Raw genomic sequence first — 21,743 nt, 5'->3', positions numbered from 1 at the left:
ATTCAGTAAAGACAACAGATTGGCCAACTGCATTTATTAATTTTCTGCTCACATATTTGCAGTTTTTCACGGCCAATGAATGGTTGGTGTGGCTGCTCTGCTTATTCCCAGCTGAACTTAAAACTTAAAAGAAACTCTCTGCAGACAGGCATAAAAAGTGCCTTTTTTCTGGGGTGCTTTTCTTAAACATAAGTTAATATACAGTATATTTATTCCTGATTGCACACAGCTGCATGCGTGACTCATGAGCTGAGCTAATGTAATAAGTTAGCTGAAATTTAGCCAAGGCAATATTGGTCATACAAACTAATGTACTGTACTGGAGACGACGCTGAAGTTAGCTTCCGATTCGGCAGTTAAGGGGAAAGTTGACTTGCGTTGCTGAGCGACTGATTCTTTGTTTGTTGCACCTCTTACTGTTGTGGAAGCTGTAATGCATTTTAGGCAAAGCCTTAACACTGTCTGAAACACCTTTTTGAGATTTGAAAAAACTTTTATTTTATTTGTGAAAATGAAAAAAGGGGCAATTTCACGGGTTTTTTTCCGTATGTAGACCACATTAGATCAGGTCCAGATCCAAAACCACTATACCTAGAGATCTCAAATCTGGACTACATTATTCCACAGAGGCTAAAGTTTCAATCTAACATAGTTTCAGATTTGTGAAACCTTTTATTCAATTTGTGAAAATGCTTTGAAGGACGATTTCACAGCTTTTTTTCGCATATTGACCACATTACACCAGGTCCAGATCCAAAACCACTGCAGATCGGCAGAATCGGTGGGGAGGTCACGTTATGTGAACTGCAGTACAATTTGTAGCAATATTATTGCGAGTAGCCTCTGTTCTTTGAAGACCTGCGTTATGAAGATTATTGCATGTTAATATGGAGAATATTTTTGTTGAGTTACATTCGGGGCTACAGTCAAAACATTTGGGGCTAAAGCCCCAGAAAAATGACCTGGCAACGCTGATGCACACTGACACTAACGGGAAGCTTGGAATATAGCAAAGTGTTGGTGTTTTGTTTATTCTGAAAACCCTCTGGAGTCTGAGCATGTTGTTTTAAGTACTTCATGAAAGATCATGTAGAGACACTGAGAAAACCAGTTAGAAATGCTGAAGGCCTTCACATTATTTCCTTAATGTCGATCATCAGTGTTTTTTATTTTGTACAGATATTTAGGGTTCCCAGAATATAAAGCCTTCTGGCTCTTTGGTGATCCTCTGACTGTTATTGTCGATTGATGGATTGGCACAGACATTCATGGTTCACAGAGGATGAATTCGAATGGTGTATATAGGTAGGCCTATATATTTTGGCTGCGACAATACCCCCCATGAATGTTTGTTGATGGTGATGAAATTTAAGCCAGCCAAACGTTTAGGAAACTGGACATTTAGTGTATTACTTAATAGCTTTAAAAATAGTTTATGGTTTCTGCACAACATTTCCATTTATGGGAACATGCATGGATGTTAGCTAACAGACAAAAGTTGTGTGTGCATTTGTCTAGTGCCGGGAACTTTAGAATGGGAATATTGTGACCACAGAAAGATAACCAAAGAACAGAACAGTGCGGTTAAGGGTTGGTCAATGTTTGACAGAATAGATTAAAGTTAGACTTAATACTGTTGTCTTTTTTTTACTTTTAACTTAGGAAGCACTCAATCCAATCCAGCTTTAAAACATTATAGAAACTGTCTGCAGAAATCAGGCTGATATCAAGAAACACAAACGGTAGGAGATTAATTGGTGTGTGGACCTTTCTGCTCAATTTGAGTTCAAACTGATTTAATCTAGCTTGCAAACAACAACAACAACAAACATTATTCTTAATGGTTACGTCTGGTATTACAAATCTCTCACACTAGTGGACAGATATGTGACATGTCAATTAACCAGAACAAAAGTTTAAGATGTTTATTGAAAGATACAGTGAACTTTAGGGTGCAGTCTTGTTGCTCTCAGGCTGCGGCCTTCACATTTCACAGTTCACAAAAACACAGACCTTTGAAGAACACACACTACATATTTTGCAAAAACACAATCGGCCAGTCGAACAGTGTTGCTAGCAGGCCGTATGAGAGGCTCTGGCAAAGGAAATGAAAAAGAATTAATTACATGCCCGTCAACATGTCACACAGCACACGAACTTGGAATGCATGGATTATGTGTTATGTTATCCAACTGTGTGATTGTTTATTGCACATACAATGTTTTGCCAGAGCTCACAAGTCCAAGTCAAGTCTCAAGTGTCTCGTGGTTATTACGAATGTTGTATCACCTGCTGCATTCAATCCAGGTTGCTAATAAAACTTCATAGCTAGAAGGAATACTGTTAACCAGTTTTTCATTTACAGAGCACAACCATGTAATGCGCAATACAATTAATGACAGCTTATTAAATACTGTAAGTCAATAAAACTGTGACGTTGCATAATCAGCAATAAATCTGTCTGTACAACCATCTAGCCTAATGTACAATGCGTCTACAATTAATGACTGTCAATGGCTTATAAACTAATGTAAGTTAACAAACCTTGTTGAGTTTCAAACCCAGTGTAAAGTTAACTAAATAATACTGTAAAGTTACATGGTCACCAATAAAGCCGTAACCTGTTTTTAACTTACAGAGCACAACCATAATGTACAATGCAATCAGTGACAGCTTAAACTACTGTAAGTCAACACACCCTGCAGAATCACAAACCAGTGTAACGTTATAACTAAATACACTGCTCAGAAAAATAAAGGGAACACTTAAACAACACAATGTAACTCCAAATCAATCACACTCCTGTGAAATCAAACTGTCCACTTAGGAAGCAACTCTGACTGACAATCAATTTCACATGCTGTTGTGCAAATGGAATAGACAACAGGTGGAAATTATAGGCAAATAGCAAGACACCCCCAATAAAGGAGTGGTTCTGCAGGTGATGACCACAGACCGCTTCTCAGTTCCTTTGCTTCCTGGCTGATGTTTTGGTCACTTTTGAATGCTGGCGGTGCTTTCACTCTAGTGGTAGCATGAGACGGAGTCTACAACCCACACATGTGGCTCGGGTAGTGCAGTTCATCCAGGATGGCACATCAATGCGAGCTGTGGCAAGAAAGTTTGCTGTGTCTGTCAGCGTAGTGTCCAGAGCACGGAGGCGCCACCAGGAGACAGGCCAGTACATCAGGAGACGTGGAGGAGGCCGTAGGAGGGCAACAACCCAGACAAATAACAAACAAATAATCTTAAAGTAAATAACATTTAATATTTGGTGGCATAACCCTAGCTTGCAATAACTGCCTCAAGCCTGCGACCCATCAACATCACCAAACTTTTGCATTTTTCATTTGTGAAGCTGTTCCAGGCAGGTGAAAAATGGGTGGGTTCATACAAAGGGTGATATGCTGTTGCTCTGTCTTATGTAGTTTGTAGCTTAATGCTCTGTCTTCTGATTTTTTTCGTTCCGTCCTGGATATCTGCCTGTAAACTTGCCTGCCTGTAGTTTGGATCTGTGTTTCCCCATACCTTCATTTGGATTTGTTTTGGCCACTTTCTGTAATTGTGCTCACCCTTTTTGTTGGAATTAAACCCTTTGAACTGTACCTGCTCCGCTCTGTGTCCTGCATTTGGGTCCACCAACCTCAACCACACACATCCTGACAGGCGGCTTAGCCCAGCCCAGAAATCTAATGTTTTTACCCCTTATACTTTACCTATAAATCATTGAGCTACATTTTAATTATTGAATATCATAGGCCATATAAATACATGTTCATTACATACTTTTTATAATTACTAATAATAATTAACACTGATAATATTAATATGGGGGCGGGGTTAGAAACTCCTGGATTTTAATAGCTCCTGTGTTTCAACAGCTTTTCTGCTCATGTTTAAAACTGCACACTTAGAATCTCTCCCACATTTTCTCTGACATTTGAAGAATAATATTTGAGACAAGTCATAATATTATGAGAATAAAATTGCAATCTGATGAGAATGAAGTCAAAATATTTTAACAAAATCTACCTTCTGTGCATTACCCTGCGTTATTGCTCTGCTGACAAGGTAGCAGGCTACCCCCTTTAGACCATCTGACAGACACAGAGCCCGTCTGGGACTATATGGATGAGACGAGCGCGCTGCTCTTCATCAGAGGTGGAAACCCAAAACTGAAAACACTTCTGATCAGAAGGAAACCTCCCCACATATCACAACACACAAATGTTAACTTCAGCATCTCTGATAAAATGCAGCTCAGAGCCACTTCATATGGAAACATCCCGATGAGGGCGTCATGTTATGTGAACTTCAAACAATATGTAGTAACATTATTGCGAGTAGCCTCTGTTCTAAAGCCCCAGAAAAATGACATGGTGATGCTGATGCACACTGACACCAACAGGAAGCTTGGAATATAGCAAAGTGTTGGTTTTTTGTTTATTCTGAAAACCCTCTGGAGTCTGAGCATGTTGTGTAAGTACTTCATGAAATATCATGTAGAGACACTGAGAAAACCAGTTAAAAATACTGATGTGAGGCCTTCACATTATTTCCTTAATGTCGATCATCAGTGTTTTTTATTTTATTTTTAGTGATAGACAGGCAAACATGGATTTTCAATGAAAAAAAAACAGTTTGAGTGGGAATTATCTATAGTGACATTTCTGCCTTTTCTTGAGTAGATAAATAGAGAAACAGTTTTTTACAAACTTGAACTAGTTTTATATTTTACTAAATTGACAATGATAAATCAGACAGGATACCGTGCAAATGCGGCAAAGACAGTTTTAAAAGGTAAACTAAGGTGCTAAACAAACAAAACTGTTGTTGCACCACCAGCAGGTCAAAGTTTTCACTTATTCTGTGAAATATATCAACATTTACTGGATGGATTGGCACAGATATTCATGGTTCACAGAGGATGAATTTGAATGGTATATAAGTGTATATTTTGGCTGCGACCATGCCCCCCATTAATGCTTGTTGGTGGTGTATGTATATGCGCACATGCATGCATGCTAGAGGATACATGTGTATATGAAATGTATTCAGTTTAAACGTAGGTATATAATCTCTTTATGGTGAAATTTACAGATTACACATGCTGTTCTGACCTGAGTGAGGTTGGCTGAGAAACAAATGTTTATCAAAAGAAGGATATTTCCATAAAAGTCCATAAAAATCCAGGTGTCCAGCCAGTCCAAACAGTTTATATAATACCTTGGAGATAAGGAAAAAGCCAGAACCCAGAATGACTAGAAAGTACTATGTTTTGAAAACCACTGATAAAAACTCAAATTTGAGCCAAAAATTGACACTGAGCTGTTTGTGTGTGCGCACAGTCCATGAGTATAAGTATATTACTGATGGCTGAGAACAGGGAGTCAGACTTTCTCTCTACCTGCAGGGGAGTAGGTGACGCCATCGGTCCATCTGGTAATATTATAATTTGACCTTTTCTCCAGAAAGCTCAATACTTCTAGACAGAACATTAGTCTAATATCTTTTATGATTTGGATTCATTAATTTCAAACAAACTTTATTGTCATGGCATTTTATTGTTTTTAAGCCTTGTAACCCATATAATTTTAAATATCTTGTGAATAATTTAATATATAACCTTTAATTAGTCTAAATGAGGTTTATTTCTTGCATCTTGATCTTGCATTTTCACGAGGGAAGAAGCCACCACAATGGCTATCAAGAAACTCAATAACCAAAGACTGCCAAGAAAGGGGCTTTAAAACATAATAGAAACTGATATCAGGCTGATAACAAGAAACACAAAAATCTAGATTTATTTATTTTGGCCTTATCACCTAGCCCTAATTCACTTTCATTAAAAACTTCAAAATTAAAATGTCCCTGCACGTTATCAGGAAACATAATAACTCTCCGAACATCAAATGAACGGATGTAAAAAGTGATTTTCTGGTGTTTGCACAGTTTTCTTTTAACTTAGAGAACATGTTTGTTAGAACAGCCTCTGTATTGATCCTGTTTTATTTACTTATAGAAAACTGATGAGAAGTGATGAGAAGAACTGAAGTGTGGAGTGGACTTCAGGGACGCAGCAAGCCTTCATCTTACATATAGGAAAGCGAGAAAACAAGACCTGCCCGAGTAAGTAAGGCTCTCAGAGTCAGTGTCTTCTTTTAAATCTCTTTTTAAAACACACTTTTATCAGAAAGCATATCCTGATTTTATCTGAGCTGCCTGTTCTTATGTTATTTTAAGGTTTGTATTTTAGTTGCTATTTATTCTAGTCTTAATTTTTTTTTGTTGTTGTTCTCTGCTCATGTATGTTCAGTTCAAGCATGGGTCAGAAAGCATTTTGAGATGCATATCATTTTACACATTAGCAGATACCGTTGTAGGAGTAAAACATACAGACGCAGTGCCAATGAATTGTTGGTGCGGCTGTTCTGCTTGTTGTCAGACTAACTTCAGAGACGACTTTGCGCCAAAATAAGAGAAGGGTCCAGCTGCAGCCCACAGACAAACGTGACATTAGTTGAACTTCCATATATGGTTCATCCCAGAAGCCAATGTGCAACGCTTTATGTGTTCATATTTGTGGTACTATAGTTTATATAGTATAGTATACAAATACTATAATTCCTGAAATGAGAGTCCCCTTTCATACTACTGTTTGTTGTTTATTTGTTCCAAAGTGCTCTTAAATGACAGCCCCCCGAAGCCTATTACTCTTACCCTAACCATCACGTGTGTATGTGTGTGCCTAAACCATAAAGTTATTGATTTTATGCATGTTGACTGGTTAATCCTACAGCTGCGCACATCGGCTGTGCTAGCAGACAGGGTTAACCTTCGTTGTGTTGCTGTGCAGCCTTTGGTACTGCAGCTATATAATATTGACACCCGTCGGAACTTGCGGAGCTTCTCAACTCCGAAAACGTTTGAGCAGATTTTTCCATTTGCTATCAATTTTTGTAAAACAAGAATATACAATATCTACAGTTGATTTCTCGCCTCAAAACTTCTCAGAATTATAATTAAAGTTCTGTTTTTGGTCTCTCAAGAAAGCGCTTTGTACGTGGGCCAAGATTACAGTCGTATGAAAAAGTTTAGGCACCCCTTTCTGTGATTTTCCTTTATAAATAATTGGGTATTTGGATCAACAATTTCATTCTGATCTATCAGATAACTGAAGGAGAAATGAGGTTCATTAGATGAACAGAAAATGTGTAATATGTATCAAAACGAAATTAGACAGGTGCATAAATTTGGGCACCCTTGCCATTTTGTTGATTTGAATTCCTGTAACTACTAGCACTGATTAATTGGAACACACAATTGGTTTGGTGAGCTCATTAAGCCTTGAACTTCATAGACAGGTGCATCCAATCATGAGAAAAGGTATTTAAGGTGGCCAATTCTCTTTGACTCTCCTCTGAAGAGTTGCAGCATGGGGGCCTCAAAACAACTGTCAAATGACCTGAAAACAAAGATTGTTCAAGATTACAGTCTAGGGGAAGGCTAAAAAAACTATCGCAGAGATTTAAGCTGTCAGTGTCCACTGTGAGGAACATAATGAGGAAATGGAAGACCACAGGCACAGTTCTTGTTAAGGCCAGAAGTTGCAGACCAAGTAAAATATTGGATAGGCCAAACAGCCAGCAGACCACCTCCAAAGACCTACAACATCATCTTGCTGCAGATGGTGTCACTGTGCATCGTTCAACAATTCAGCGCACCCACGCCACAAACAGATTCGCTTGAGGTATGCAAATGCACATTTGGACAAGTTAGCTTCATTTTGGAAGAAGGTGCTGTGGACAGATGAAACAAAGATGGATTTATTTGGTCATAACAAGGGGCGTTATGCATGGCGGCAAAAGAACACAGCATTCCAAGACAAACACTTGCTACCCACAGTAATATTTGGTGGAGGTTTCATCATGCTGTGGGGCTGTGTGGCCAGTGCTGATACTGGGAGTCTTGTTAAAGTTGAGGGTCGCATGGATTCCACTCAATATCAGCAGATACTTGAGAATAATGTAGAGCAATCAGAGGAGTTGAAATTACGCCGGGGCTGGATATTTCAACAAGACAACAACCCAGAACACTGCTCATAATCTATTCTGGCATTTATGCAGAGGAACAAGTACAATGTTCTGGAGTGACCATCCGAGTCCCCAGATCTGAATATCATTGAAAATCTGTGGGGTGATTTGAAGCAGGCATGCTCGGCAACAATCAAACCTAACTGAACTGGAGATGTTTTACTAGGAGGAATGCTCCATTACTGTCTTTCCGTTATTTGATAGCTCAAAATTAAATAGCTGATCCAAACACCCAGTTATTTATAAATGAAAATCATGGAAATTGTCAGGGGTGTCGCTGTCTAAACTTTTGCATTCGACTGTAACTTCATAATGTTTTGTGTGAGGTGTCTTCTGGGACAAACCATATTTGGAAGTTCAACTTCCGTCACGTCTGCGAGCTGCAGCTGGATATGCTTGCAAAATAAGGGTTAAACAGCGGTTTTCCCGACCGGTTATCCTTCTTCTATGCATGGTGGTATGCAATCGTGGTAGTACATGGTGGTCTGCATGGTGGTCTGTTATACTTGTACTACGCATGTACAAGTATAACAGACCCTTATATTAGTGGAACTACACGATTGGCTGAAATGTGTTTCCTACTGTGGCTATTAAAAGCAGACGATTGGCTTGCTAGCGGAAAAGACGGGTAAACCACCATCTTTGGCGGTAAGGGTTTTCCCCATAGAGTTGTACTGAGGATGTGATTGAGTGCTGTGTCTCCTCCTTAAAACGTCTCTGAAGTGTTATATGGTCAAATACTCTTGGGAGGGGGAGATGTAGAAGGTGGATCCGAAGACCCACAAGATGAGGACCGAGACAGGACATATACACTAATGCAATACACATAGTTTGAGGATAAAAAGTGAGATAAAATAATTATGTGTACCTAAAGTTTTTGAGATTTGGAAAACTCACAGCAGAGGCAAAGAAATTATCTGTAGTCAATTCACCAAGAGTAGAAATTGGAAGGAAAAATATAAAAAATGAATGACTTTAGTTTTAAAGAATGATAAAAGTAAAGTTGTAAAGCAAAAAGATAATACAGCAAATGGATAAATGACTAAAAGCATTTAGTGGCTGAAGAGTTAAAAAGCCAGAGCACTAAATATGTTACTATATGTCGAAAGCCTGTGATGGAGGCTGTGTTACAAACCAGAAATTATGACAATGAAACTTAACATCAATGGTATTAGACAAACAGATAATTTTGGATCTGTTGCTGCCTGTTGGTGCGGCTGCTCTGCTTATTCCCAGATGAACTTCAGAGACAGGTCACCGAGTTTCTCCTGAAGGAGTTGATCCACTCTTTCACTCTGAGCGGCAGTAAAGGTGTTCTTCCAGTCACCGATCTTACCTGTAATGACAAAACAAGAACTAGAGCTGATATCTGTTTACATGTTTCTGAAAAGGAGCTGCAGTAATGTTACATTACCTTTGCGCATGAAGTCTCCCTTCAGCTTCTCTTGTAACAGAAAATCGTAGTTTGCTTTTGAGTCTTTCTTCATGTTCTTGAATGTAGATTTCTCTACAACTTGCTCAATGGCTGCTTCACTCAGCTTCTTCCCTAAGAAAATGCAGATCTTAGTAACTGCCGCCTTCAGGTCCTAAAAGAGAAACAGAAACCCAAAAGAGAACAAGTTTAAGCCAAAGAATTTATTATTATTATTAGAGTTTTATTTTCAAATGAAAGTGGCATTTTAAATTCATGGTATAAAATGGATGTAAAAAATGTCCCTTCCTCACACCAAAAACACATCTTACCAAAACCATGTCCTCGTAGGTCAGGAAGAGGATGTCGTACTCGTCTCTCTTTGAATGCCACACCCTGATGTGGTCGAACCAGGATGATCCTAAAACTGTATAAAGGTATAATGTATCCCTTAATTTACCAATTTATTTAAAAATCAAGCATCTTTTGAATATATGTATCCCAGTAGCATGCAAATACATAGTCCGGACTGAAAGATCTCAACATCTATTGGATGTGAGATGTGATTGGATAAGTGCCAAGAAATTGAAGAAAAAGACACTTAAACTTATCTACCAGATGGACTGACACAGAATTTGATTCAGATGTCCATGGTGCCCAGGTGATTTATCCTAATGATTTTGTTGAATGTCTTGAACATTACACCTGCTAAACCTTAGCGTATTAGCATTTAGCTCATGTATGGAGGCTGAGAGGTGTCAAACGAACTGCATATCTAAAGTGCTGCTAATATTGTCAATATTAAATTATACATGAAAATGTTAATGATCAAATTATGTGTCTGCAGGTTCTGTCAACACAAACGCACAATCCAGACTTTTTAACATAACATTCAAATTTTTTTCTAATATTTCTGTAAATTCTTCAAGATCAGATGGTTATCTGTATATTTAAAACGTATACGCAGCACTGCACTCTTATCTGGTCGCCATCATCCAAACTCTGAGGCACCTTACCGTTGCCCATCAAATACTCCTCAAAAAAGTGGTCAAAGTTCTTGGGAGTCTCCAGGCCGCTGAAGACTTCAGTGAAGTGGTAAAAGGAGACGATGTTGACAAACAACAATCAGCCCAGAGATAAAACCACTACATACTGTTATCTCCTCCATGCCTATCTATTATATGTCACCAAACTTCCTCCTTGCTATGATTTTACGGCCACTATTGGTCACAATAAACATAAATATGGGTCATAATAACATGCTGCACAAACGACCTATAGTATTTATTTATTTTTTTCTGGTGAAGACAGTCCCATAACCTAAAATGTTAGGATTTGTTGCTTTCCCCTGTATTTAGTTATAGTAAATTGAATATCTTTAGGATTTGGATTTGTTGAACAAATTTCTATTTTATAACATTAACTCTGGGATATTAATATTTGTTTTTCTGACACTGACACCAAACAATGAATCCGTTATTGGAGGTAATAATCGGCAGATTAATTAGTTGCAACCCTTCTCGTAATTTTGACTTATCCGATTTATCAATTCTAACTTCCTCAATATATTTTTCAGGTTTGGGCTTCAATACAACACTGACCTTAGCCTTCTTGTCCTTCAGTCCCGGAGGCATGAGAACCGGGGTGAGGTGAGAGGCGAAGAGCCGTAGAGAGGGTCGTAGGGCGTAATCTTGTGGATCCACCTTGTACTCCAGCCACGGCATCTGCTCAAAGTTGTTTGGATATTTAGTCAGACTCCCGTCCAACTCAAAGATGGAGATGATGATCTGCTGAACCCATGTAGTCCCTGTTATAGGACATATTTTAAATTGAGACGTCATGCCTGATCAGAAAATATTCTCCCAGCCAGGACAAAACTGTAAAGACAAATAATGTCTCAAGAGACTGTCTCACTGACCTGACTTTGGATAAGTGACGAGGAAAATGTCACTGTTTCGAATGTCAAAACTCTGGAGTGAATCAATGTACTCTGCAGTGGTGGGACCAATGGCAAAGTTGTAGTTTTTATACCTGTAGAGAAAGTCAGTGATCTGCTCCATGTTCCTTCTGAAATACAGAAATAAATTAGAGGAAAATGTTTGCTGAAGGGACTAGAGAAGAGCAGAAAATCCTCTCATCTCACAGGTACAGTAGCTGGACTTTGATTTGTTTAGCAAACGATGTGAGCTTTGTAGATCATTGGCAGACTTTCTGGGGAAGACCTGGTCTGATTCGAATAGACGGCATCCATCCCACTTGGGAAGGAGCAGCTCTCATTTCTAGAAATCTGGCCAACTAACCAAATCAATGACAACCCAGAGTTGAGACCAGGAGGCAGAGTCACAGTGTAACACACTTCTCTGCTCCTCCATTCCAGGAGTTACTTAGTGAAAACCTAATAGTGACGGTGTCTGTCCCCCGACCATCAAAATTAATTAAAGAGGTGGTATTATGCTCATTTTCAGGTTCAAAATCTTAATTAGGGGTTGTATCAGAACAGGTTTACATGGTTTAATTTTCAAAAAATACCATATTTTTCTCATACTGCACATTGCTGCAGCGCCTCTTTTCACCCTGTGTATTGTACGCTCCGCTCTTGAGCTCCAGAGTGATGCATCTTACTTGTACAAAATCTTTGTTGGGAGTTGCACATACACAGTTCCCAGGTAAGCACTACTGGCCAATCAGAAGCATAGAAGGGCGGATCGTAAGAAACAAGGTAGTGTGATCCAAATCAAAGCCGCTTAAGACTGCGACCGTAACCTAGCAGATGGTATAAGTTACTCACAAGTCCACATCTTACAATAAACCACTAAGTTACAAAAATCACCATATTTCAACTCAATTTTACATAAAAATTGGCCAAACAATTTAAACGTTTGCTAAGTAGCTTTCACATCAGGTGTAACATTAGCATTATAGTTATAACTTTAGCTGTTAGCCAGCGTTTACAACAACTCCGCACTTGAACAGTCTGTGAAGTTACATTGCCGTGTTTATTTTAAATAGAATTCACAACCAATAAAGCATACTTACAGGTTGTGATTGTGAATTTCCAGGCCCAAACAGAGTCGGAATTGCATCGTCTATTAGGACTAAACGTTGAACTGCTGCCGGTGTTCTGACGATCTATGCTGCCTTACCGAAAAATACTACCATAGCGCAAAATCGATAGACTCGACTCTAATCGGCCCTGCTTTCCATTGCAGATAGTACCCAGAGATAGTAAGTAGCTTGTCGTCATAGTGACGCCACACACAACTGCCGCGATGTAATGCTCAACGCGACACATACACCAGTGATCCACACAACTTTCTCTTTATTTAAGTTAAAACGTTTCAACATTACTCAGAATGTAAAGACAGATAAGCGGTATGAAAACCTTCCAGCTGTGTTTTCCTCTGCCGTTGTTGCTGCAGCGGTCTGTGTGACGGTGGGAGCAGAGGGCTCTGTGAGCGGGCGGCTGGCCGGCCTCACACGCTCCTCCCGCGGGTTGGCACAGGCTTCCCCCGCAGCCACTTTTCAACTCTGAAAATATTCAAGCACATTTCTGTTCCGCCGTCACTTCTCGTAAAACTGTCAATATTCGAAATCTACACAGCTGATTTCTCACATCAAAACTTCTCAGAAGGGGATTTAGTGATGAAATTCCATATGAAAACTGTATAATATATATTCCCTTGCTGGCCTCTGTCTGGTGCACGCAATGATGATGCAGTGAATAGTGACGATTCTCTGACCAATCAGCAGTCTGTCGTGTTTTCACGTTACATTTTAGTATCCCTCAGCTCGCTTGGAACCTCAACGGAGGTGAGGTGATACGGAAAAAAGTACCTGGAAGCAGGTACATGTGCAACATTTCTACAATGGAAAACCAAACAAAGGCGAGTCGAGCTGGTACTATGCAGTGGAAAAGGCTCTTAACTAAAATCAAAGGGCCTCGGCTCAGACTAGCTTGGTCTGAGGGCGTGCCTGACCCCGCTTGCCGCTTGGCAAGCTTTATGATGCGTTTTCATTGTGACATCACAGTGAAGGAAGGGAAACGGCTGGACTACAAACGAGCTGTTTTCAAGCAGTTCAGACCAGTGCTTTCTGTGGGAGATGGGAACTCCCTTTGGGCTTTTTCACTTTGCAAACTGGTTACATGCACAAAAAAGAGAGCGATAACTTAGTAAAGAAGAGGGGAGCCAAAAAGCAGAATAATAATAATCTTTATTTGTAGAGCACTTTCCAAAAACAAGTTACAAAGTGCTTTAACAAGTGTAAAGACAATAATACCCAAAAAACAATATAGAAACAATAAGATAAAAGCATGAAAACATTGAAAAGACTAAAATACACGTTTAAGATAAATGTAAAATAGAATAAAAGGGATAAAATAAAGTCAAATAAGATCGGGAAAGGCTCTCCTATAAAAGTATGTTTTAAGAATGGACTTAAAAGAGTTCACTGACTCAGCCGACCTGATTTCCTCGGGCAGGCTGTTCCAGAGCCTCGGGGCCCTGACAGCAAACGCTCTGTCCCCTTTAGTTTTCAGTCGAGACTCTGGAACAGACAGCAGACCTCTGCCCGAGGATCTCAAGGTACGTGCTGGTGCGTATGGGACTAAAAGGTCAGAAATATAACAAGGCGAGTGTTATGGGTGGGGTGGTGTGGGCACAGAGTAGACCCAAACGTAACATTCAGTTTTGACAGGATTTATTGGGAAAAGCGGGTGAGGGACTGGAGTCGAGGGAGATGTGGATGCCGGGGAAACGCAGGCACGGGGAACTGAGGAGACTGGGACCAGAGGGCCGGGGAACACTGGGGCAGAGGAAGCGAGGAGGCGAGGGAGAACAGGGAGGACGCCGTGGGGGAAGTCCGAGGAGGAGAGGACCGGAGGATGAGCCCAGCCGCCTGAACGGAGGACGAGGGTGAGTGAACCTGGGAGGAAAGTAGACAAAGAGACAGGGTTAGTGACAGCGGAGGTAAGAAACAAGAACTGGAGAAATGTGAGGATCATCAGTGATTTCAAGCTTGAAGGACTTGCAGCACCGGGTTTGGAGCAATGACGATCAAGCAAGGATGGTTTGGAGAACCGAGGGTGAAATAGAGGAGGGATGAGGTTGATTACTGGCAGGTGTGGCAGGCTGACGAGGTGGCTGATGAGGTGCAGGTCGTTGGCTGGGCTCAGGAGCGGAGGGAGAGAGAGAGAGCACACACAGGGGAGGAGAAGCAGGGGGGCAGGCAGAGAACAGAGAAAACCAAGGAAAAAGCAGAATAACTGATGAAAAGGAGAAAAAACCAGGACACTCACTGTCAGCCGGGCTGACACCACAACAGTGAGAGGCCATGAAGAGCTTTAAAAGTGATCAATAAAATTTTAAAGTCAATTCTAAAACATACTGGGAGCCAGTGTAAAGAAGCTAAAATAGGAGTAATGTGGTCATATTTCTTTGTTCTGGTTAAAAGCCTGGCAGCTGAGTTCTGGACAGTCTGGAGTTGATCAGTAGATTTTTGGGTTAAACAGGTGAAAAGGCTGTTGCAATAATCCAGGCGTGATGAGATGAAGGCGTGTAAAATGGTCTCGATGTCCTTAAAAGTTAACATAGATCGAATTTTTGCTATATTTCTAAGTTGATAAAAACATGATTGAACAAGCTTTGTGGTGTGCTGCTCGAAATTTAAATTACTATCAAACCAGACACCAAGGTTCTTTGCCACAGGCTTAATGTGATTTACTAGGGAACCAGCAGATGGCAGTATTTGGTTTGCCATCTGCTGACCTTTGCATCTAAAGACCTTTTAACATAACATTAAAATTACTTCTATTCTTTCTGTCAATTCTTTATAATCACATCTGGTCGTCATCATCCAGACTCTGAGGTATCTCACCGTTGCCCATGAAATACTCACTCACACTTTACTCAAGTGGTAAAAGGAGACGATGTTGTCCTTTGGGTTTTGCATCACATAGACAATCTGACAAAATAACAAACAACAATCAGCTCAGAGGTAAAGTAGCTGGACTCTGGACTTTGATTATACATATTCCTTGATACTGTGAAATACTGTCAGCTGGATACACACTGATAGCAACAGGAAGCTTAAAATATAGCAAGGCGTTGGTGTTTTATTTATTCTAAAAACCCAGTGAAGTCTAAGCATGTTTTGTTTAAAGTACTTTATCTCATGTAGAGACAAGCTGAGAAAACCAGTACAGTGAGAAAAACAGCAGATGTGGGGCCTTCACACTATTTCATCTGTGTCTGTAGATCATAAATGTTTTTTGAATATGTTCAGTGATTAAAAGGTATACATAGGCTTTCAATGAAAAAAACAGTTTGAGAGTTAGGATTAAATGACTTTTCATGTTATTAGACGGCATTATGGATTTCTATTTTCCATTTTCTGCCTTTTTTGAGTAGAAAATAGTAGTAATAGTAGTTTTTTAGTTTTCATTAAAGTGACATAATGATAAATCACATAGTATACCATGGATATTGAGTGAAGACAGTTTAAAAGGTTAATGTTTTTAAACAAATATGTATGAATGTATAAAATGTATGCTAAAGGTAACTTACATTTTGCCTCATTTTTGGCCATGCTAACAGCAAAACATTTTGTACAGATAGTTATGTTTCTTAGAAGATAAAGCCTACTGACTTTGGTGATCCTCTGACTGATCCTGTCGCCCCATCTCAACATCTACTGGATGGATTGGCACAGAAATTAATGGTTCCAAAAGGATGAATTCTCATATTACAGGGTGTGCTGCAGTCTTTGTGTTTCAGTGTTTGCTTCACACGTTTTTATTTTGTAGGCAAAACCACTAAAGAGGAAGTGATTATGTGAGTAACTGTTGCTGTCATGACTGAGATCTATTTCAGCACTGCTATCAAAGTATTTATTTATTTTTATCTTTTGCCGCTATCAAAGCACCATAATCTGACCGCAGGTCAGATATTATTGTTGGCAGGCAGTTTTGGCGAGGGTCAGTAATCACTGAGAGAATTAATGTGTTTCCCTTGTCAGTGTTTGTATAATCATTATCTAATGTGTGGTGTATAATGGACTGTGGTGCAGAAACTGTGACAGTGTTTCACACTCTTGGCTCACATTTTCAATGTTATCTGTCAGCGGCCAAGTTGCAATAACATATAGTTTTACTAAATAATTAAGTAAATATAATTTCTTAATATATCTACCTAAAGAAACCTAATTTCTTGACTAGCTACTCTCTGCTGTCTCAGAAGAGACACCTTTTGTGCTGTCAGTCACCGTAGCTGTCCTGTGCTCTTTGAAATGGTAGGGGGCAGTAGTAGACTGGACATTTGGTTGCAATTCACAACCCTCACCACTATTTGCTACTAAATCTTACACACTGAACCTTCAACCTATTTATCATTTATAACTTAAATTGTGCATAATGATGACAGCCTTGCAAGTAGTGCAGGTATTTCTGTATTAATGCTCAACTATTTAATATATTATATTACAATCATGTTTTTTCTTGTTTCATTTTGTAGAAATCATAAATCAACTTCATACTGCCATATCACCAAGCCCTAATTAACTTTAATTAAAAACATCAAAATTAAAATATCCCTGTACACTTTGAATTATTATTCTTGTCTGAATATAAATGCAGGCATCTGTTCCAAGACGCTGGTTTTCAGGAAACAAACATCAAATCTGGAACACAAACCGATGTTAAAAGTGATTTTCTTGTGTTTACAAAGCAGTTTTCTATTAACTTAGAGCTCCTCCTTCTTAGAACAACCTGCATATTAATCCTGTTTTGTTTGCTCATAGAAAACTTTTCTCCTCATTCTAGATGAAGAGAACTGAACTGTGGAGTTGACTCCAGTGGCGCAGCAAGTCTTCACCTTACGTATAGAAAAGTAAGTTAACTTGTTTCGACATTCAATGAAGACAACCGATTGGCCAACCTCATTTATTAAGTGTTTTCTGCTCACATATGTTTTTCCCAGGACAGAAGTCCAAACATGGGTCAGACAGTGTTTTGTGATGTGTAACTGCCATCCCTTCACACAAAGCAGTCCCAGTCCCGGCTGTTCTCATCTCATCAACGAGCTACCACATGCCATCAGAGCAGGGGCGTCCCTCTCTAACTTCAAGAAGCTCTTGAAAACTCTCTTCCGAGAATACTTCTTCTTATAACACCTCTAACTCCTAACCTCTAACATGCACTTCCTGTGCTCTTCTTCTTCTTCTTCTATCCCCTAAAATTATCTTGTTTTGATTGCACTTTTTGTTAACTCTTACTTCCTTCCCTAGGTATTTACCCCATTGATGTGATATGTACTATGAGCTCTTACTAGTATTTATTGCTGTTCTTACTCGTATGTATTGTCAGTTGTAGATGTGTATTTGATGCTCTGTTGATGCTTTTATGTTTTTCCAAATTTCCATGTCATTTCCAAATGAGTAAATGTAATGTAAATGTATCAGCAGTTTACACATTAGCAGCTACTCTATATAATGTACATCTAAGACACATACAGACACAGTGGCAGTGAATGGCTGGTGCGGCTACTCTGCTTATTCCCAGATGAACTTCAGAGACAGGTCACCGAGTCTCTCCTGAAGGAGTTGATCCACTCTTTCACTCTGAGCAACAGTAAAGGTGTTCTTCCAGTCACCGATCTTACCTGTAATGACAAAACAACAAGAACTAGACCTGATATCTGTTTACATGTTTCTGAACAGGAGCTGCAGTTATGTTAGATTACCTTTGCGCATGAAGTCTCCCTTCAGATTCTCTTGTGGCAGAAACTCGTAGTTTGCTTTTGAGTCTTTCTTCATGTTCATGAATGTAGATTTTTCTTCAACTTGCTCAATGGCTGCTTCACTCAGGTTCTTCCCTAAGAAAATGCAGATCTTAGTTACTGCCGCCTTCAGGTCCTAAAAGAGAAGCAGAGGCCCAAAAGAGAGAAAGTCTAAACTCTGACAAAGAATTCATCATTATTAGGCTTTTATTTTTTAAGTGGCCCTTTTTAATTTATGGTATGAAGTGGCAAAGTGTCCCTTCCCTTCCTCACACCATTTTACTGTCCAAGCTACGTGAAAATACTGAATGACTGCAGGGAGAAAACACATCTTACCAAAACCATTTCCTCATAGGTCAGGAAGAGGATGTTGTACTCGTCTTTTTTGGAATGCCACTCCCTGATGTGGTCGAACCAGGATGATCCTACAACTGTATAAAGGTATAATGTATCCCTTAATGTTCTAAATTTATTTAAAATGAATCATCTGTTGAATAGATGTAACCCAATAACATGCAAATACAACCAGTACTGTACAAGAAAAGCTGAAGTTGGAGTTCTGCAGTTTTCATACCAGGGATGGATCGGTCCACCACTTTGGTACGGACCTTGACATCTATTGGATGGACTGCCATGAAATTTTGAAGACACTTAATATACTTATCCACCACATGGACTGACACAGAATTTGGTTCAGATGTCCATGGTGCCCAGGTGATATATCCTAATTATATATTTTGATGAACGTGGTGAACATTACACTTACTAAACATAAGAATGTTACTATTGACAGGAGAGTTAGCATTAGGGTTTAGCTCATACATGGTGTTCAAGAGGTGTCAAACAAACCACATATTCAAAATGCTGTGTGACTATTAAAAACATGAGCCCTCCGCGCTCACGTCTGCCGGCGTCCAATTTACCCCTTTTCACCTCCCGTCTCTCCTCTCCCTTTTTTTCCCTCAATAAACCTCTTTTGCAAACTGTCAAGCGTTGCGTTTGGGTCTGTTCTGTCCGAAACCTCAACAATAAGCACATTAAGATTTTAAATATTAAACTGTTCTCAATATTAACTTATTGATGAAATTTTCTTGGTCAAATTCTCTGTATCTGCAGGTACTGTCAATACAAACACACAATACAGACTTTTTAACATAACATTAAAAATTATTTCAAATCTTTCTGTCAGTTCTTCATAATCAGATGGTTATCAGATCTGGTCATCATCATCCAGACTCTGAGGTAACTCACCGTTGCCTGTCAAATACTCCTCAAAAAAGTGCTCAAAGTTCTTCGGAGTCTCCAGGTCACCGCACACTTTACTGAAGTGGTAAAAGGAGACGATGTTGTCCTTTGGGTTTCGCATCACATAGACAATCTGACAAAATAACAAACAACAATCAACTCAATGATGAAACCAAAACATATTATCTCCACCATGTCAAACTCCATTCAAACAATTCACTATTTAATGATACCTTAATTTGTAGGCACACACAAAATATGGAAGGCCATTTCTCCCAGGAACAAAAGAAAGATTGCTAAATTGCTAAGTACAGCTGAAAAAATGTATCAATTATTGAATTGTTTATCGACAGAAAACATTTGAACGATTTTGATAACTGATTAATATCATATTTTAAAAATTCATTTCAGAAATGCCAAAAATCTAAAATTTCTTTCCCCTGACTTTCGTCAGAGTACGTCTTTGAGATTTAAACCGTTGGCTGAAGAAAGTTTAAGACATTATCTTCGACTCTGAGAAATTATTATTTGCTTTTCTGACACTGACACAAAACTATTAATCCATTAATCTAGAAAATAATCAGCAGATTAATTAGTTGCAACCCTTCTCCAAATTGTGACTTATCGATTTATTATTTAGAACTTTCTCAATATATTTTTTAAATGTTTATTTTCCTGGCAGGATTGGGCTTCCATAAAACACTGACCTTAGCCTTCTTTTCCTTTAGTACCGGAGGCATGAGAACTGGGGTGAGGTGAGAGGCGAAGAGCCGTGGAGAGGGTCGTAAGGCGTAATCTTCTCGACCCGCTGTGTACTCCACCCACGGCATCTGCTCCAAGTTGTTTGGATATTCGTTCAGACCCCCGTCTAATTCACAGATGGAGATGATGATCTGTTGAGTCCATATAGTTCCTGTGTAGGGACATATGTTTAGTTATGAGACCTCATACCTGATTTGTAAATATGTTACCAGCCAGGACAAAACTATAAAGGCAAATAATGTGATACGGAAGAGTTTGTCTCACTGACCTGACTTTGGATAAGTGACGAGAAATATATCACTGTCTCGAATTTCGAAGCTCTGGAGTGAATCAATGTACTCTGCAGTTGTTTGCCCGGACGGAAAGTTGTAGTTTTTATACCTGCAAATAAAGTTGGTGATCTGCTCCATGTTGCTTCCAAATTACACAGACAAATTAGAGAAAAATGTTTGCAGAAGGGACCAGAGAAGAGTGGAAAATCCTCACTGGTTACAGGTACGGTAGCTGGACTCTGGACTTTGATTTATACATATTCCTTGATATTGTGAAATACTGTCAGCTGGATACACACTCATAACAACAGGAAGCTGGAAATACAGCAAGGCATTGGTGTTTTATTTATTCTAAAAACCCTCTGAAGTCTAAGCATGTTTTGTTTAAAGTACTTTATCTCATGTAGAGACAAGCTGAGAAAACCAGTTGAAAGTGCTGATGTGGGGCCTTCACACTATTTCATCTGTGTTGTGTAATGATGATAAAGCTTAAGCTTGGGCTATTTGAGAATATATAAAAATCCCCATTATCTTTCCCCTACTTTTAACTTATGAAGCACCCAATCTAAAGATAGGGGCTTTAAAACACAAAAGAAACTGTCTGCAGAAATCATGCTGATGTCAAGAAACAAAAATGGCATGAGATTAATTGGTGCGGACTTTTCTGCTCAATTTGAGCTGAAACTGAATTATTAAAGTGGATCTCTTTTCTAGCACTAACAATGTATAGCTGTATGGGTTAGCCTGTATTTTTCAAATTGTGCGTAATGATGACAGCCTTGCAGATAGTGCAGATATTTTTCATTATTAACTGTCTAATATATTTCAATCATGTTTTATTCTTTTGCACTTTTACATCAGTCAGAAAGCATTTTGTGCTTTATCAGTTTACACGTTAGCAGCTACTATATATGATGTACATCTAAGACACATACAGACACAGTGGCAGTGAATGGCTGGTGCGGCTGCTCTGCTTATTCCCAGATGAACTTCAGAGACAGGTCACCGAGTCTCTCCTGAAGGAGTTGATCCACTCTTTCACTCTGAGCAACAGTAAAGGTGTTCTTCCAGTCACCGATCTTACCTGTAATGACAAAACAAAAACTAGAGCTGATATCTGTTTACATGTTTCTGCACACGAGCTGCAGTTATGTTACATTACCTTTGCGCATGAAGTCTCCCTTCACCC

General features: G+C 39.3%; 4 protein-coding genes across 7 annotated transcripts in view; all 4 read right to left on the bottom strand.

Annotated features, from left to right (window-relative positions):
• Positions 1-6,271: 6,271 nt before the first annotated feature.
• LOC119894253 (amine sulfotransferase-like) overlaps positions 6,272-21,743 on the bottom strand; it is a 32,209-nt gene continuing 16,737 nt past the window's right edge. The window contains exon 6 of the mRNA XM_038706916.1: positions 6,272-9,429. Within this exon, the coding sequence (XP_038562844.1) occupies positions 9,320-9,429 (110 nt within the window). The 3' untranslated portion in view covers positions 6,272-9,319. The remainder of the gene's footprint in view (positions 9,430-21,743) is intronic.
• Positions 9,638-11,649, bottom strand: LOC119894337 (amine sulfotransferase-like). The gene is made up of 4 exons (XM_038707033.1): positions 11,423-11,649; positions 11,106-11,311; positions 9,837-9,931; positions 9,638-9,679 (listed from the first exon to the last, which is right to left on the bottom strand). Exons 1-3 carry the CDS (start codon positions 11,562-11,564, stop codon positions 9,926-9,928), a joined length of 354 nt encoding a protein of 117 aa, XP_038562961.1. The 5' UTR covers positions 11,565-11,649; the 3' UTR covers positions 9,638-9,679; positions 9,837-9,925.
• Positions 14,365-21,468, bottom strand: LOC119894294 (amine sulfotransferase-like). 4 transcript variants are annotated; one of them, XR_005442896.1, is made up of 8 exons: positions 20,551-21,467; positions 20,228-20,433; positions 19,527-19,653; positions 18,612-18,706; positions 18,240-18,411; positions 15,400-15,465; positions 14,539-14,667; positions 14,365-14,427 (listed from the first exon to the last, which is right to left on the bottom strand). XR_005442896.1 is itself a non-coding variant. In XM_038706984.1 (6 exons), the coding sequence occupies exons 1-6, from the start codon at positions 20,690-20,692 to the stop codon at positions 15,407-15,409; spliced, it is 801 nt and encodes a 266-aa protein (XP_038562912.1). In that variant the 5' UTR covers positions 20,693-21,467; the 3' UTR covers positions 15,127-15,406. The 4 variants fall into 4 exon arrangements, 3 of the variants coding, with proteins under 3 accessions (XP_038562912.1, XP_038562901.1, XP_038562920.1); XM_038706984.1 differs by lacking the exons at positions 14,365-14,427; positions 14,539-14,667 and having other exon boundaries at positions 15,127-15,465; XM_038706973.1 differs by lacking the exons at positions 14,365-14,427; positions 14,539-14,667; positions 15,400-15,465 and adding an exon at positions 17,831-18,158 and having other exon boundaries at positions 20,551-21,464.
• LOC119894238 (amine sulfotransferase-like) overlaps positions 21,486-21,743 on the bottom strand; it is a 36,032-nt gene continuing 35,774 nt past the window's right edge. The window contains exon 6 of the mRNA XM_038706884.1: positions 21,486-21,638. Coding sequence (XP_038562812.1) covers positions 21,529-21,638 — 110 coding nt within the window. The 3' untranslated portion in view covers positions 21,486-21,528. The remainder of the gene's footprint in view (positions 21,639-21,743) is intronic.

Source organism: Micropterus salmoides, unplaced genomic scaffold, assembly GCF_014851395.1.
Source record: "Micropterus salmoides isolate LMB-PRFRI ecotype aquatic unplaced genomic scaffold, ASM1485139v1 Ms_hic_scaffold_10, whole genome shotgun sequence".
NCBI classification, from domain to species: Eukaryota; Metazoa; Chordata; class Actinopteri; order Centrarchiformes; family Centrarchidae; genus Micropterus; species Micropterus salmoides.
The sequence above is the reverse complement of the archived record's forward strand: the minus strand, read 5'-3'. Positions and strand labels throughout refer to the sequence as shown.